Source organism: Pleurodeles waltl, chromosome 3_1 (assembly GCF_031143425.1).
Source record: "Pleurodeles waltl isolate 20211129_DDA chromosome 3_1, aPleWal1.hap1.20221129, whole genome shotgun sequence".
Classification (NCBI taxonomy): domain Eukaryota; kingdom Metazoa; phylum Chordata; class Amphibia; order Caudata; family Salamandridae; genus Pleurodeles; species Pleurodeles waltl.
Window position 1 is genome coordinate 350802844 of NC_090440.1, and position 16075 is coordinate 350818918.

The window sequence follows — 16075 nt, forward strand, 5'->3', positions numbered from 1 at the left end:
GCTGGGATGACTTCGGGTCTAAGAAACCACAAAGTATTGATAATTTACACTTTCTGACCAATGTTGAGAATTCATTTTCCTTAAACATCTGCTCAAGACCACCCATAATGATTGTGGGTCTGAAAAGGCAGCAAACGAGAATGTTTCACTACAATGAAAGTCAAACGAAAAAGTACTTCCTCAAAATGTTGTTTGAGAAATGGATGCTGGCGGAGATGGTGTCCATATTACTCACCAGTTAGGGTGGCAATATAAATGAAAAACAGATAGGCTACCCCTGTCACCATGAGTTTGGAAAGATTTTAGAGGAGAATTAAGGCTGAATGGTTAAACTTGGTACTGGTAATGACATCTTACAATCATAAAGTGGAGCAGTGCCACATGTACCCCAGTGCAATAACTTAAAAATTAATCCATACTTTTCGAAGTATGACGATATAGAGATACTTCCACCAGATCTTATTTGTTATGGGTAGCATGATTTTGTGATTTTTGCTGATTCCTTTATTTGAGATTGATCATTGGAGTGATTGATTGGGTAATCTAGTATGTGATGTATTTGAGAACAGTCATTGGAGTGAAAGTGTGTGTTGACTAGTTTGTCATTTCCCCCAGGGACTTTTTCTCTTTTTAATGTATCAAATCTTGACAGGACAGGCATTTGTTTGGTTATAGCAAATAGCATCAGATAAGGGGGCTATAATAGTTTGCAGATTTTGTTTTAGCTTGGACCTCAGATGAAACTTTGACTGTAGCCAAATGGAGGTTGACAGTTCTGTGTTGCATTAGTAATGTTTTGTCACTTGGCTGCTGGGTGCCAGTGAGAACCATCAAATTCTTCAATGTGCGATGTCTTTTACTCAAACAAATAATGAGCCTCTTTGCTTTCAGACTTCTACAATCACTTGTCCCTTGAGTTACACCTGATAAAGGATGTACAGCGTGTAGTATTCCAGTCAATGAGCTTCAAGAATGATGCTTTTCACTCACTCCTTCACCTCCATCGTCTTTTCGATCTGCAGGATAAGGGATGAGAGCTAACTGTCCTCATGTCTACCTTTTTTGTAATAATTTCCTAATCCCCACTCCTCTACATATCTGGCATCCTAGAGTTATGTCTATCTTTGTGTTGGACCTTCTTTCTGTTTGTTCCCTTTTAATATATTAGGTAATTCACGCCTTTCCTTCTTCTGGTCACTCCCAAGTTTTTTGACTGATGCTGTTGGTTTTTCGACTCTGAGAGTGCACTGAGGCCTGCTAATCAGACCTCAGTTCCAGTGCCCTGACCCTAAAGTGTACAAATTGGTTGTACCTCAATTAGAAATGGCTAACTTACCAGTAAGTCCCTAGAAAATGGTACCCTGGTACCCAGCCATCTATGTTAGAGGGGTATCCCAGGGCTTGCAGCACTGGTTGTGCCATCCTAGGGGTCCCCCAAGTATAAAGAGTCCCCCAGTCTCTCACTGCAGACTGGTAGGCAGTACTGCACTGCTAGCCCGACTCTGCCATTGAAAGCAATGGCAAAGACACTGCTTCCCCTGCACATCTGTATAAGTTACCACTCTGGCAGGTTGACCGAGCTCTAAAGGTTGGGTGCAGCACATGGCACAGGTATGACATGCATTATATATGTCCTGACAGTAAAACAGAGAAACAACAGTTTTAGTGTGGAAAGACTTGATCGCCCAATTGGTGAGTACAGGGTTCCACACTGATCCCTCAGCTGTGCTAACTCCTGAATGGTGTGACCAAAGAAGGCACTTCAAGGTATCAAACAACTCATTACATTAAGCTCAACTGGTACCTCAGGTCAAAATTAATGTAACTTATTACAGTATGCAGCTTTATCAAAGCTACCACTCTGTTGCCTTTAAAACTCCTGTGCCTTCCCGGGCACACATGGAGCCTGTTCCATGAGACAGCTTTCTGCCCTCCTGCAGAGATGGGCCAATGACTCAGGAAGGAGAACAATAAGGGATTGCAGGCCAGGGAGGTGTCACCGCCCTCCTGCAGGAAGTCACTTAGGTGTTAGCCTCAAAAGGCAAGCTTCAAAGGTGAAGCCACCTTTGAAGAGTAGATGTGGGACTCCGGGGGGGCTGGCCCATTGTTGAGGTGGACAGGCTGGCACAGGATGCAGAGGTGGGGGGAACCAGTTGCCAAACCAGTTTTCCCAGAGGTGTGTAGCCCTGAGGTAGCCACACCCCAGGGGTAAGCTAGGGAGGTCTGAACACCAAGAGAGGAGTCTCATAATCTTGGGAGTGCCCAGAAGTGTGCATCCTCTGACAACTAGATGCAAAAAACTCCACAGGAAATGGTCACTATGTGGGAGGGAACCTTGTAGCCCATTGGCTATCAACCACATCCTGCCCTAAGGGCAATTTTTCCCAACATAAGAGGGGTATCCCTGGCACCAAAATCTCAAATCTCGACCGAGTCAGTAGGACTGCCCTGCTACACCAAGGGACCAGCAAAAAGAGGCTGCACCAACAAGAACTGCACCTGCTGCACCTGGTGGGTAGTGAAGAAAGGGACTGTGCCTGCCATGTCCTGCTCAAGAAGAAGTTGTCTCCAAAGCCCTGTAGAGCCAAAAGAACTGTTGTAATCAGGACACAACACTTAAAGGTCTTCTTTTAAAGTGTGACAGATGAACAACCTGTGCTTGTCATGTCAGATCGCCACAGAACCTCATGACCTCACCACCCAGAAGCCAAGTACATCACTACTGGCATGTACAACATTCTACACCATGTCCCACTTTAAATGGGATCCCTCATTATAATACATCCCCTTCCTTCCAAAGCCACAACAAAAACAAGACAAAATATCCCAACAAACATTACAAAGAACATGAAGCAAACATGTAAACCCTTCCGCTCCACACAGACACTAAACGAAAAAGTATAAATGGAAAACGATTTAACTCCACACATGGTCTCCCCACCATGCAGGGTTAGAGACTGCCTGCTCACTCAAGCTGTACGCACACCAGTGCCCTCACTGTTGCAACCTGAACTAGCTGCATTACCCCATCACACACAGGAGATTTACGGAAGTCATTATCATCCATCACCAACCAACCAGTGGAACTTTACACACTCTCTGCAGGTTTGACTACACTTCTCCGATTCTTCTGAAACAGAGCATCTCTCCTAAGGTTCCATGTCTGACCATTTTCTAACTTTATCCAATTTCCACCCTCCTTCTTCACTGTATAAGGGACTCTAAATTTGGACAGACCACCACTCACAACACCAGGCTTTACCTTCACCCAATCACCAAACTCAATCAACTGCTGACTCCCTGATATTCTATTTTGTACCCTCAGCCAAATTTGTCCCCCTCTCACGCAACCATACACCTAGGAACTTTTGCATGTCAATGGAAGTAAGTTGAGTGCCATTGTCAGGGATCAATTTAGAATGTATACCTTCTCTTCTCAATATCTCTCCAAGCACAGCAATGGTGATTCATTTCATGAAAACTACCTCAAACTATCTGGACTTCACATCAACCAACACTGTTGCGTTTCTTTCATGCTCAGGGCGGCACAGAAATGGTTCTATAACACCTAGGCACACCCTTTCTCATACAGCTTCTGTACTCGATGGCCTATAGCCAGCCAATGGAGGATTTTTAATGCTGCCCTAGCTGACTGCATTTTTGGGAGACCTAGTAATGTTCATGCACTCGGAATGCAGAACTACACTGCCTTAACTATATGAACACCATGCTGTTCTACCTCTTCCAGACTACTCTCTCAGCCTGCAGCTAGTCAGAGCTTTTAGATTCTTGCCAAAACCTGACAACTTCATGTACATCTCTTACTTCCTCTACCACCTCACCCCCGAAAAAGCAGGTAGATTGATCACACCATACAAAAACAATACAGTCTGGAAAAATTTAAACCTTCCCCTAAGTGCTCTACCAAATTGTTTTTATAACAAAGAAAACAGACCAGGTGCCTTCAAATGTCCAAAGACGCACAGAACTTTGGATATTTGTGCCTTGTATGAATACCCAAGAAATTCCAGGGCAAGAAAATTGAGATCTGAGGCTAAATGTCAAGCAAGCAGTTTTCAATATTTTTTTTAAGGACAGTGGTAAAAAAGATATGAGAACTCTAATGAAAAGGAGCCAAGGACAAAATGGGAGTGATCAAGAAGGGTTTTAACATAAAACTGCCCTAAATATAAAATGTCATTACAAGACTGGAGGCTATCATTATGCAGACACTTTTATTGCTGCCCCCACATGCAGCCTTTTAAAGAACATATCACAAAGTAAAAATATTCTATTCTGGAATCACAGTACAATATGTATGACCATGGCAACAGCAATATTCCTCTCTTTTATTGGTTGCTCCTTCAACAGATAAGTACATTAATCTCTTTTCCATTATACATCTTTAATAAATTATTTGGTTGATGCTTTTCTTTATATACTGCTACTATACATATATGGAAAATGTCACTTACCCAGTGTACATCTGTTCGTGGCATGAGACGCTGCAGATTCACATGCTGTGCATTATCCTGCCATCTAGTGTTGGGCTCGGAGTGTTACAAGTTGTTTTTCTTCGAAGAAGTCTTTTCGAGTCACAAGACCGAGTGACTCCTCCCTTTCGGCTCCATTGCGCATGGGCGTCGACTCCCTCTTAGATTGTTTTCCCCGCAGAGGGTGAGGTAGGAGTTGTGAGTATACTAGAGGTGCCCATGCAATGGAGTAGTTATGTATGTACTTAATGTGTATCAAAAGAATATTTATTTACATATTTACAATTTTCATTCAACTAAGAACGGCTACAGGCTACCGGGGAGGTGGGAGGGCGCATGTGAATCTGCAGCGTCTCATGCCACAAACAGATGTACACTGGGTAAGTGCCATTTTCCGTTCGGTGCCATGTGTAGCTGCAGATACACATGCTGTGCATAGACTTACAAGCAGTAATCTCCCCAAAAAGCGGTGGTTTAGCCTGTAGGAGTTGAAGTTGTCTGAATTAATGTTCTTAATACAGCCTGTCCTACTGTGGCTTGTTGCGTTGCCAACACATCTACACAGTAATGCTTAGTAAATGTATGAGGAGTAGACCAGGTGGCTGCCTTACAAATTTCTGTCATAGGTATATTTCCAAGAAAAGCCATTGTGGCGCCTTTTTTCCTAGTGGAATGTGCTCTTGGTGTAATAGGTAATTCCCTTTTTGCTTTAATATAACAAGTTTGAATACATTTAACTATCCATCTGACAATGCCTTGTTTGGATATAGGATTACCTGCATGAGGTTTTTGGAAGGATACAAACAATTTTTTTGTTTTACGAAATTGTTTTGTTCTGTCAATGTAATACATTAGTGCTCTTTTTATGTCTAATGTATGTAAGGTTCTTTCGGCTACTGAGTCTGGTTGCGGAAAGAAGGCTGGGAGTTCCACAGTTTGGTTTAGGTGGAATGGTGATATGACTTTTGGCAAGAATTTTGGATTTGTACAGAGAACCACTTTATGTTTATGTATTTGTATAAAGGGTTCCTGAATAGTAAATGCTTGTATCTCACTTACTCTTCTAAGTGATGTGATAGCTATTAGAAAGGCTACTTTCCAAGTCAGATATTGCATTTCACAAGAATGCATGGGTTCGAATGGTGGGCCCATGAGTCGTGTTAATACAATATTAAGGTTCCACGAAGGTACTGGTGGTGTCCTTGGGGGTATGATTCTTTTTAGTCCCTCCATAAATGCTTTCATGACTGGGATTCTAAAAAGTGATGTTGTATGTGTAATCTGCAGATAGGCAGAGATTGCAGTGAAATGGATTTTAATGGAAGAGAATGCTAGATTAGACTTCTGTAGCTTACAATGTCCTTTGTGGAGACATGTAGTGGTTGAATCTGATTAGGGTGGCAGTAGCAAACAAATCTTTTCCATTTGTTTGCGTAACAATGTCTTGTTGTAGGTTTTCTTGCTTGTTTAATGACCTACATACATTCTTGTGCAAGATTTAAATGTCCGAATTCTAAGACTTCAGGAGCCAGATTGCTAGATTGAGCGATGCTGGATTTGGGTGTTTGATCTGTTGTTTGTGTTGTGTTAACAGATCTGGAATTTTTGGTAATTTGATGTTGGGCACTACTGATAAGTCCAACAGTGTTGTGTACCATGGTTGGCGAGCCCAGGTTGGTGCTATGAGTATTAGTTTGAGTTTGTTTTGACTTAGTTTGTTGACCAGATAAGGAATGAGTGGGAGAGGGGGAAAAGCATAAGCAAATATCCCTGACCAACTGATCCATAGTACATTGCCCTTGGATTGAGGGTGTGGGTACCTGGACGCAAAGTTTTGGCATTTTGCGGTTTCTTTTGTTGCGAATAGGTCTATGTTTGGAGTTCGCCAGCGGAAAAAGTGATCCTGTAGGATCTGGGGATGAATTTCCCATTCGTGAGTTTGCTGGTGATCTCGACTGAGATTGTCGGCTAACTGATTCTGAATGCCTGGTATGTATTGTGCTATCAGGCGAACGTGATTGTGAATTGCCCAATGCCAAATATTTTGTGCTAAGAGACACAGTTGTGACGAGTGTGTCCCCCCCTTGTTTGTTGAGATAATACATTGTTGTCATGTTGTCGGTTTTGACAAGGATGTGTTTGGGGGCTACCAGTGGTTGAAATGCTTTTAATGCTAGAAACACCGCTAGCAGTTCCAAATGATTTATGTGAAGTTGTTTTTGCTGATTGTCCCATTGACCCTGTATGCTGTGCTTGTTGAGGTGTGCTCCCCACCCCATCATGGAAGCATCTGTTAGAACAGAATGAGGCACTGGGTCTTGGAATGGCCGCCCTTTGTTTAAATTTATAGGGTTCCACCATTGAAGCGAGAAGTGTGTTTGGCGGTCTATCAACACTAGATCTTGAAGTTGACCCTGTGCTTGTGTCCATTGTTTTGCTAGGCACTGTTGTAAGGGCCTCGTGTGTAATCTTGCATTTGGGACAATGGCTATGCATGAAGACATCATGCCTAGAAGTTTCATTACAAACCTTACTGGGTAGTGTTGGTTTGACTGTATGCTTGATGTTACATTTTGGAACGCTTTGACCCTGTGTGGACTTGGAGTGGCAATTGCTTTTTGTGTGTTGAGTGTTGCTCCCAAGTATTGTTGTATTTGGGATGCTTGCAGATTTGATTTCTGGTAATTTATAGAGAACCCTAGTTTGTGTAGAGTTTCTATGATGTACTGCGTATGAAGAAGACACTGTTGTTGAGTGTTGCTTTTTATTAGCCAGTCGTCTAAATATGGGAATATGTGCATGTGCTGTCTCCTTATGTGAGCGGCTACTACTGCTAGGCATTTTGTAAATACCCTTGGGGCTGTTGTTATCCCGAACGGTAGCACTGTGAATTGATAGTGTATGCCGTGCATTACAAACCTTAAGTATTTTCTGTGGGAAGGATGGATGGGTATGTGGAAATACACATCCTTGAGATCTAATGTTGACATGTATTCCTCCTTTTTTAGTAAGGGAACCACGTCTTGAAGTGTTATAAGTATGGACGAACCGGACCATACACAAAGGAGGTTGCATATCCAGAAAGAGACTGGAAAAATACAAACTCTCCCTCCAATCAAGTCCAAAAGAAAACTGGCATTTCAGGAAACAGAAATGCAGCCTAATGCGAAGGTGGCTAGAGAGAAATCCCCACCACCAAGGTTTTCACCACAACCGTCCCCACCACACTCACCACAACTGTCTCCAATGGGAACACCTCCAATGCAGTCGCCCACACATACAGGGATGACACAGGATGATGCTGATGCATGGGACTTATATGATGCACCAGTATCGGATAACAGTCCGGATTGTTATCCAGCAAAGCCGTCACCTCCAGAGGACAGTACTGCATATACGCAGGTACTATCCAGGGCACCTACGTTCCACAACGTAGCAATGTATTCAGAGCCAATAGAGGATGATTTCCTATTTAACACCTTGGCATCCACCCACGCTTCCTATCAGAATCTGCCAATGCTCCTGGGCATGCTCAAACACGCAAGTTTTGATTTATCGGGCTGACATGTTATGATTATCATGCCACTGCTACTGAGCAACGCAGCAGCATTAGTTTGGACTGAGGATCTTTGTGACTCATCTCACCCCTGGTAAATAACACACCCAGCCAGCTCCCTGGTAACTCAAACAGGAGACTCAGCCAGGAGCAGGAACAGTTGGCAGTATATATATATATATTTTTTAAACAAGTGCCACTGGCCACGGCGGTGAGCATTTAAAGGGTGCATGCTTGGCAGGCAGCAAGCCTGGCGGTGAGGATCTAAAGTGCGCATGATTGGCAGGTGGCAAGTCCGGCCGCAGAGGATACTAAAGTGTGCAACCATCCAAACCCGGCCGCAGCGGTGAGCCCTTCATTCATGTTTTTAAAAAGTGTCAAGTAATAAAAATCGGAGAGGAATCCAGCTGCCATTGGGATACTGTAACTTATCTGGTTGCCACGGCAACGCCTCAATGAAATTGTTTTAAAAGGTGATCACCAGTTGCTTTTAACCATCTTAACTCAGTTTAGGCTGTCAGCTGATTGCTAGTGCCACTTTACAAATTTGGGCTTGAGTTGTTTTTTAATAATATTAGTTAATACTCACTACAAATTTAATATTAACTTTAGAATATTGGTTATCATTTAGTGTTTTTTTTAAATTGTAGACTATTAGTAGGTAATATTTAGTGGTTTTTCAGGCCTACGTTTTTATTATGTATAGTGTATATCTCTAAATATTTAGGTAGAGGTATGCTTAAGAGGTACTTTGAAGAGAGAATAAAGGCCTCTATCAAAGAAGCAGTGGAGGTCCCTATGTCTAAGAGGAAGATGAGCACTGCTTCAGAAGAGGAGAACTACTCTGTCGCTGATGAATACACACCAGATAGATCCACAAACCCCAAAAAAGACAAAAAAAAAGCCTTAACAGAGGCACAACATCTGAGCAGACCACTGAACACTGGGTCAAGGACAAGGAGGGATGATCCTATGTCCTCGACTTTTAAGCTACAAGAGTCTAAGGTAGCTTCAGCGCTACAGGAGATGGTGGTGTCCACTGCAGCAGAGGAAGGAGTGGTGTCCTCAGTAGCACAACAGAGAACAAAGTCTCACTCAGCGTGGATGATATGTTCGCTGTCAATAACAATGACAAAGGGTTTGATGAGTTAATCTTTGACCCTGATGAAGGTTTAGATACCTTTGAGAGTTTAGACGACGACTTACAGGGCACTTCATCCACTAAGCCAGTTAACGATCCTTTTGGTGAGGATATGTTCAGTCTGAATGCCCATGAAGTTCTTAGTGGTGGTCACTGAAAAACGTAGCAAAATGTATAAAATAGTGTTTAAGGAAACCCCTTGAGACAGCTTCGGAATCTGATGAGGGATGAATGCCCTAGGCCAATTACAGATGATAAGGTGTGGCATACACCTAACCTAGATTCAGACCTGATAACATTCTTGTTCAAATCAGATAAAGACCCCAGAAAGGGCCTAGCGAGGTGTCTTAAGCAATCTCAGGACAGACCTTTGGACACCCTGGGCCCTATGGCACATATAAGAGGCACACATTAATAACATGGAAGCAGACGTGGAGATATTCAAGGGCTGGACCCAAAGGGTGGTCTGTATGTTGGACAATGCCAACGCAGGCTAGATAGCTGAAAGTAAAAAAGCCATTAATATGAGAGCTCGCTGGAGTTGGCCAATACAGAATCCGATGGCGATCTTGAGGGACTCCTTTTTGGACACGACTTCCTTAAGTCCTTGGGCAAGTAAGTGTCCACTTTCATGACTAAGTAAGGTCCAATATAACATGAGGCGTGTGTTTGGCACACGTGTTTTTTGAAGGGCCGACAGAAGGAGACTGGCTGCCGGCCAAGGAGTTAGAAGGACCCACTTTAACAAGCAAAACCAGAACACGCCAGAGGTTTACAAACCTCATCTGATTTCTACCCGCAGAGAAGAAGATCTAGAACCAGAGGGGGAACAGCAAGATCTCAAGGTTCAGGATATGAAAGATACATGGAACAATTTGTACTGGTTCTTCCCAAGTAAAAGTAGCTGGAAGGCTAAAACTATTTGTACACATGGGGAGAAGCGACAAACTATCCCTGGATTCTGGAAACTATAACAGATTTAAAGACAGATTTGAGGGAAACTCCTATTCAGGGTTCTCAACCCCGAGATACTGTCTTCGACAAGGAGAGAATGGATGTGGAGGTTGCTCAAATGTTGCAGAAGGGCAGAATAATAAAAGTAGGAGACTCAAATGATGTTTTTTTTAGTGCAATTTTTCTGGTGAAAAAGAAAGACAAAGGCTGGTGCCCAGTGATAAACCTAAGAGAGCTAAACAAGTATTTTGTTTACAGACACTTCAGGAAAAGGATTAGTTAGTAAAACTGGATTTAAAGATTGCAAATGTCAGGATTCCTATGGAAACGGTTTCAGAGAGGTATCTCCCATTCAAATGGAGACATGAAGTATGTCAGTTTTGTTGCTTTCCTTTTGGGTTGTCCTCAGGTCCATGTTTTTTTTTTACCAAGGTCTTAACCCTGGTGGTGGCCTTTAAGTGAGAAAGAGGGACTCAACAAACATATTTAGACTACACCCTGTTGATAAGTCAGGAAAACACAGAGTTATTAGACCATCTACATAAGACAAGAGAACTTTTAAAAACCTGGGGTTCATTATGAAAGCAGAGAAGTCAGTCTTGGTACCAAGTCAATCTTTGGAATTTCGGAGCTTTCCGGTAGACACTCTACGATCACAGTTACTTCTCCCTCAGGTAAAAATGATGAAAAAAGATAAGGAAGGAAGTAAGATGCAGCCTAGGAAAGGAGGCAGTAACACTCAGGGACTTGGCAAGGACTATTGGTCTCCTGTCCTCTTCTATCCAAGCAATATTCTCCAGGGCCCCTGCACTGCAGGTCTCTTCAGAGGTTGAAGTCAGCAAGTTTAAGAAAGGGTTTATGGTATGTGGATTCAATGAGTGTCTCAGGAAGCGCAAACAGATCTGAAGTGGTGGTGAACAGTTTAGAGATTTGGAATGGCAAAGCTATTTTTTGCAAATGTGCCAGGAAGAGAAAAGAGAAACAATTACACATAAATTGTTTGGAGTTGATGGCAGGTCTGAATGGTTTGAGGAGTTTCAAAACATATTTAGGGAACAGTGTTGTACAGATTCGCATGGACTATGTTTCAGCAGTTTCTTGTATCAATCGTCTGAGAGGTTCGAAGTCAAAGCAGTTGGAAGATCTTTCTGGAAGGACATTTCTGCTGGGAACACAAGATTATTTGGTAGGCAAGACACATTCCAGGCAAGCAGAATCAGAGGGCAGACTGGAATTCATGCAATATTACAGGTTTCAGCGAGTGGCAATTAAACCCAATGATTTTCAGGAAGGTACAAGGTCTCTGGGGGCCTAAAGAAGTGGATCTATTTGCAAGCAGACTCATGTGTCAGGTGGCACGGTATTTCAGTTAGGGACTGGACCCAGAGGCCGTAGCAGTGGATTGTTTTTGTACAGGATTGGTTGACAGAAGGGGCTTGTGCTTTCCTGCCGCTTGCGATGATCGAGAGAGTATTATGGGTGGTTCAGAAAGAGGGGTGCAAGTTAGTTTTAGTGACCCCCTTTGGGATTTCACAAGTTTGTTCGTCAGGAGTAGTGGAGCTTGAAGTAGAGCATGAATGCTCAGAAACATTTACCCAGGGGTCACAAAGTCCGGCATGTGATGTGATTGAGGGCCACACTGATTCTTGCAGGGTGATGGTGGAGGGTCCTGGTGGATCAGGGACTGTGTAAGGTGGTATTAGGGGAAGCAAAGCATGTACATCTTTTGGCTGAATTCCACAATGTTAAACCAGAAAACCTGGGTCAATCCTTGCTTTCCCCTTGACCATACTGCACGAAGCTAGACTTTTTTTTTCACTTTGCGTCTCTCATCACGACATACAAGAGTGTGCTGAGCAAAACATTCTCCTGTGTTTGATTATGATGCTGACCATATATATTGGCAACCTCTGCCTAGGTCCACATTACAACTGGTGTTCCTCTTAGTGCAGTATTGGCATTGTAGTGAGGGTGTTGGGGGATGCACACATTTTTCTAAATTCATGTTTGAAAACTATGATTTAAAAAAATACCTCTCAATGCAGTGGTATGGTAAAACATTTCTTCATGTTAATGAAATATATATATATATATTTTTTTTTTTTTAACGTAATCTTATTTTTACACATTTGTTGCAAGATGTTTATAACAATAAAGGTGTTCCTAAAGTTAAGTGGTGCAGGACACCACCTTAGTTACTTCATAACTACAGATAGCCTGCAAATAAATGCTTACACGTTTAACATTTGCTTCTGAATATTAGTGGTCAGCAAGTAACCAGCAGCCCATGCTGCTGTTCACCAGGGAGGGCCGCATGTAGAGGTCAAGAGGGCCGCAAGCAGCTTCTGGGCCATACTTTGGGCATCACTGCAGTAGAGGAACCTTGTTTAATACCGGTACATCAGGGTTTACTAGTGTACCCAAATGGAAAGGAACATCCCTTGGTAGTAGACGGAAAGCTGAACCTTCTTGTATGGAAGATATATGGGGCACCAGAAGATTCTCTGGCCTTTCAGGAAGGGCTAAGTACTTACTGGATGAGACATCAGCACCAGGTACTAGGAGGAGATACAAGGGAGTTTAGAGTACCTGGAGTAGTTGGTGCATGGAAAGGTGTTTGGATCACGTGGAGACTACTGTGAAAGATTTGGTAAATTATTTAGCCGAACATTTAAAGAAAAATGAAGAATTTGGATGAGTGAAATACTGTCTGTTTAAAAAAAAAAAATACTTGTCTTCAAATATACACTTATGGGGAGAATATTATTAATTTCCTGTAGGAAACAGTCTGTGATTGGACCAAACCAAGGGGCAATGTTGGAATTCATTCCTGTTGATTACGATGCAGCCTAAAAGAGGAAGAAAGATGTTGCCACGGTTATATATACTGCACCATGATTCCAGAATGGAATATTTTTACTTAGTAATGTGGTTATGTTCTTAAAAGGGCTGCATGAGGGGCCAGCAATAAAGATGTATGCATATTGATAGCCTCAGTTGTCTTTAGTGAAATCGAGATTCTCTGTGCATCTTAATTTGAGAATTGTCATTCACTTGAAACAACCCCTCCTTCAGGGTGGGGAAAGGGTGGTACTGCAGGGTGGGGAAATGGTGGTGTGACATAAGCAGAAAGCTTGGAAGGGGTCAATGCCTCATACTCACGGTTTTCTAGGAGTTTAGATTTAAATATTCAAAGTTTTGGGGAATCTGATCTCTCTCCCTCTGGTATTTTCTATGAATGAAGTGCCAGGGGCATAAAATATTGGCCATTGTAACAATTTTCCAAACTCTACAGGCCTTCTCACACAGCTAAAAGCATTATATGATAAAAAAGTAATATTAAACCTGTTCTTGCAGCGATGTGTTTGCAGCATCCAGTTTCTGCTGTAACTGCAGAAGTTGCTCTTCGTTCTTCTGTTTAAGTGATGAGATGAAAGACTCGTGTTGCTCTCTGGCTCTCTTAAGGGCGTCAGATCGGCGGAGATCTATAAGCTGCCGCTGCATGTCCTCCAAAGCTATCTCAGACGTCTTTAGCTTTTTGCATATCTGAAAACATTTATGATCAATTCAGGACATAATTGAAATGATAACTGACCATTTTAATCATTTTAAAAACCATAAACTGTGCTATCAAGCTTATATGTTAGTGTGTGATTTATTTTGGTTTTCATAAATAAATGTACACTTTAAAGAACAGAAAGCAGGTAATTACAAAACTCCAAAACGCTGCTACCCAATACCTGTTTGAAATATCATTCTTTAGTATGCTTCAATATTAAAGGATTGTTAAAAAACAATCAGAGGATATACTCATAATGCATCATCGTTCTCAGCACAACATATTTAACGGAACCATCAAAAGCTTTTATTATACTGTTAGTACGGTTTTCTGCTACTACTTTTAGTACCTGTTCTTCATTTGCAGTTAAAGCTTGAACGTTAGCTTCCAATACTTTTATCTGAGCTTCAAGCTGTGCTTCTCTTTCTTTTCCATTTTGAAACAGTTTCTGAGACTCTTGAAGGCTCATGGCCAAGCCATCTTTTTCAGCTTTCAAAACAAAAAAATAAACTCTCCTTTATATGCATATTCAGATTTATATTTTGATCAAAGTATAGGCGTATACAACATGAAATATGGTAAAAACTGTCTTTAACAAAATCGATGTCCTCAATGTGCGTCTGCAGTCATTATCAAACTCATTTTCTCCAGTCAACCTGAGCTACCCATGAACAGACACAGTGCAAAAAGTAATTTGAAATAATACAATTAAAAGATTCACTTTATACAAGATATTGATTGAAGATAAGTTAGAAAGTTAATGTCAACAGGAATAAACAACCAAATAAAGACGATATGATGTGGCGGGACTTTAACAATTTCATTATCTCATAGCGTCCATTCTTGGAAATGTCTGGCCCATTCACACACAAATTTGTCACAAAGTAAACTACAGGACCAGAAATAGAGGCACTATCCCCCATTAACAATCTCTTTCAAAAAGTCATCATCTGGTCAACCATAGTGAGGGTATAAATAAAGGCCAACATTACAAAGGCAAATGTTCAGGTCTACAGTTACTTGTTACCACATCACTCTGTTCAGGTATTCCAGCAGATGCACATGAAAACATTAAGCAAAAAGGGAAGAATATACTTTCTCTATATCCCCATCCCAAACACATGCTCAGCTGAAGGAACAGAAAGGCGGATTATGTAATGATCGCAAACATTCACATTCGATGCAAAAGAGGCTCTTTCTTACCGTCATAATGGTAAAGACAGAGTGAAGGGGGCCAAGAAGTAAGAGAAATAGTTATATTATGTTGGTAAGGAACTGAGGTGTCAGACTTTCAGAGTTCTAAATTACCTCCATGTTCTTAGCAAAATGCTTTCAATGATGACAGGTCAGGATGGGCTCAAGTCTTTATCCAAGAGGAACAAACACCCCAGGTCTTTTAAAATGGATTGTGCATTGATCAAGCACGTGTCAAGTAGTTGGCTGGTAGCATGCATTTCTACTCCAGGTGAAACAAGAAGTCACTTGCTGATATGGACATACTCCTACAGCTCAACGAGAAATCCTCAATGGATTTGTTTTTTACTGGTGTCTTAGCAAAGACCTAAGAAAGCTCCGGTGGGGTGGGGTGAGGGGGGTGAATTTATTTAACTAAGGTAACAGACATCCATAAATACTTTAATCGATCATCTTTGTTAGGTGAAACATTCTGGTGAAAAGTCTACTCCTGCTTAAATACCATATATGTTTTGCAAAAAGCCTGCACACAGCTTATTTACCAATCTAATAGCTTGAGAACAATCTTTTGTCATTTTCAAAATCTACAGACCTACATTTATATTAATATCTCTTTATTTTGGTATGGTCGATTGTCTGCGAACTTCAGCTCCATAAGCTTTTGCTAGTTTAGGAGTGGAAGCTTAATCATTTCGAAATCAATTTGAACAAAAAACAAAATCACCTTTTATCATTGCAAGCTGATGATTAAGACATCTCATCTCACGGCCGCTCTCCTCCAGCTTTCCATTCATTTCTTCTAGTTGCCTCCCTCTTGCTTTGTAGAGAACTTGCAGTTGAGCAATTTGCAACGTGTCAGCAGAATCTGTAATATATTTTTTTTTAAACAGATTATCCTCCGAAAGGCAGCAATGGAATCAGTCACACTATAAATCATGTTGTTTTCGCTAAACATTCAATATCAATTTCTACATATAAACTTACAAACTGCCTCCAAGAACCTGTATCTCCAGAGGTTTCATAGGCCTGCGGGTTTAGACACTGGAACCAGCGCTCATTTGGAGGAGGAAGACAGAAAAACGAAAACCCAGAGAGAGTATCTTGGTTACCGCAATTTGGTAGCTTCACAAGCTAAACAAAAGTATTTGCTAATCTATTTGAAAGTTTTGGATAGCTCA

General features: G+C 41.7%; 1 protein-coding gene across 3 annotated transcripts in view; it reads right to left on the reverse strand.

Moving 5' to 3' along the window:
* CEP152 (centrosomal protein 152) overlaps nt 1-16075 on the reverse strand; it is a 318523-nt gene that overhangs the window by 223727 nt on the left and 78721 nt on the right. For all 3 annotated transcript variants that reach the window (XM_069222500.1, XM_069222501.1, XM_069222502.1), the window contains exons 8-10: nt 15622-15762; nt 14053-14192; nt 13490-13690 (exon numbers count right to left, since the gene is read on the reverse strand). In XM_069222500.1, the coding sequence (XP_069078601.1) occupies nt 13490-13690; nt 14053-14192; nt 15622-15762 (482 nt within the window). The remainder of the gene's footprint in view (nt 1-13489; nt 13691-14052; nt 14193-15621; nt 15763-16075) is intronic.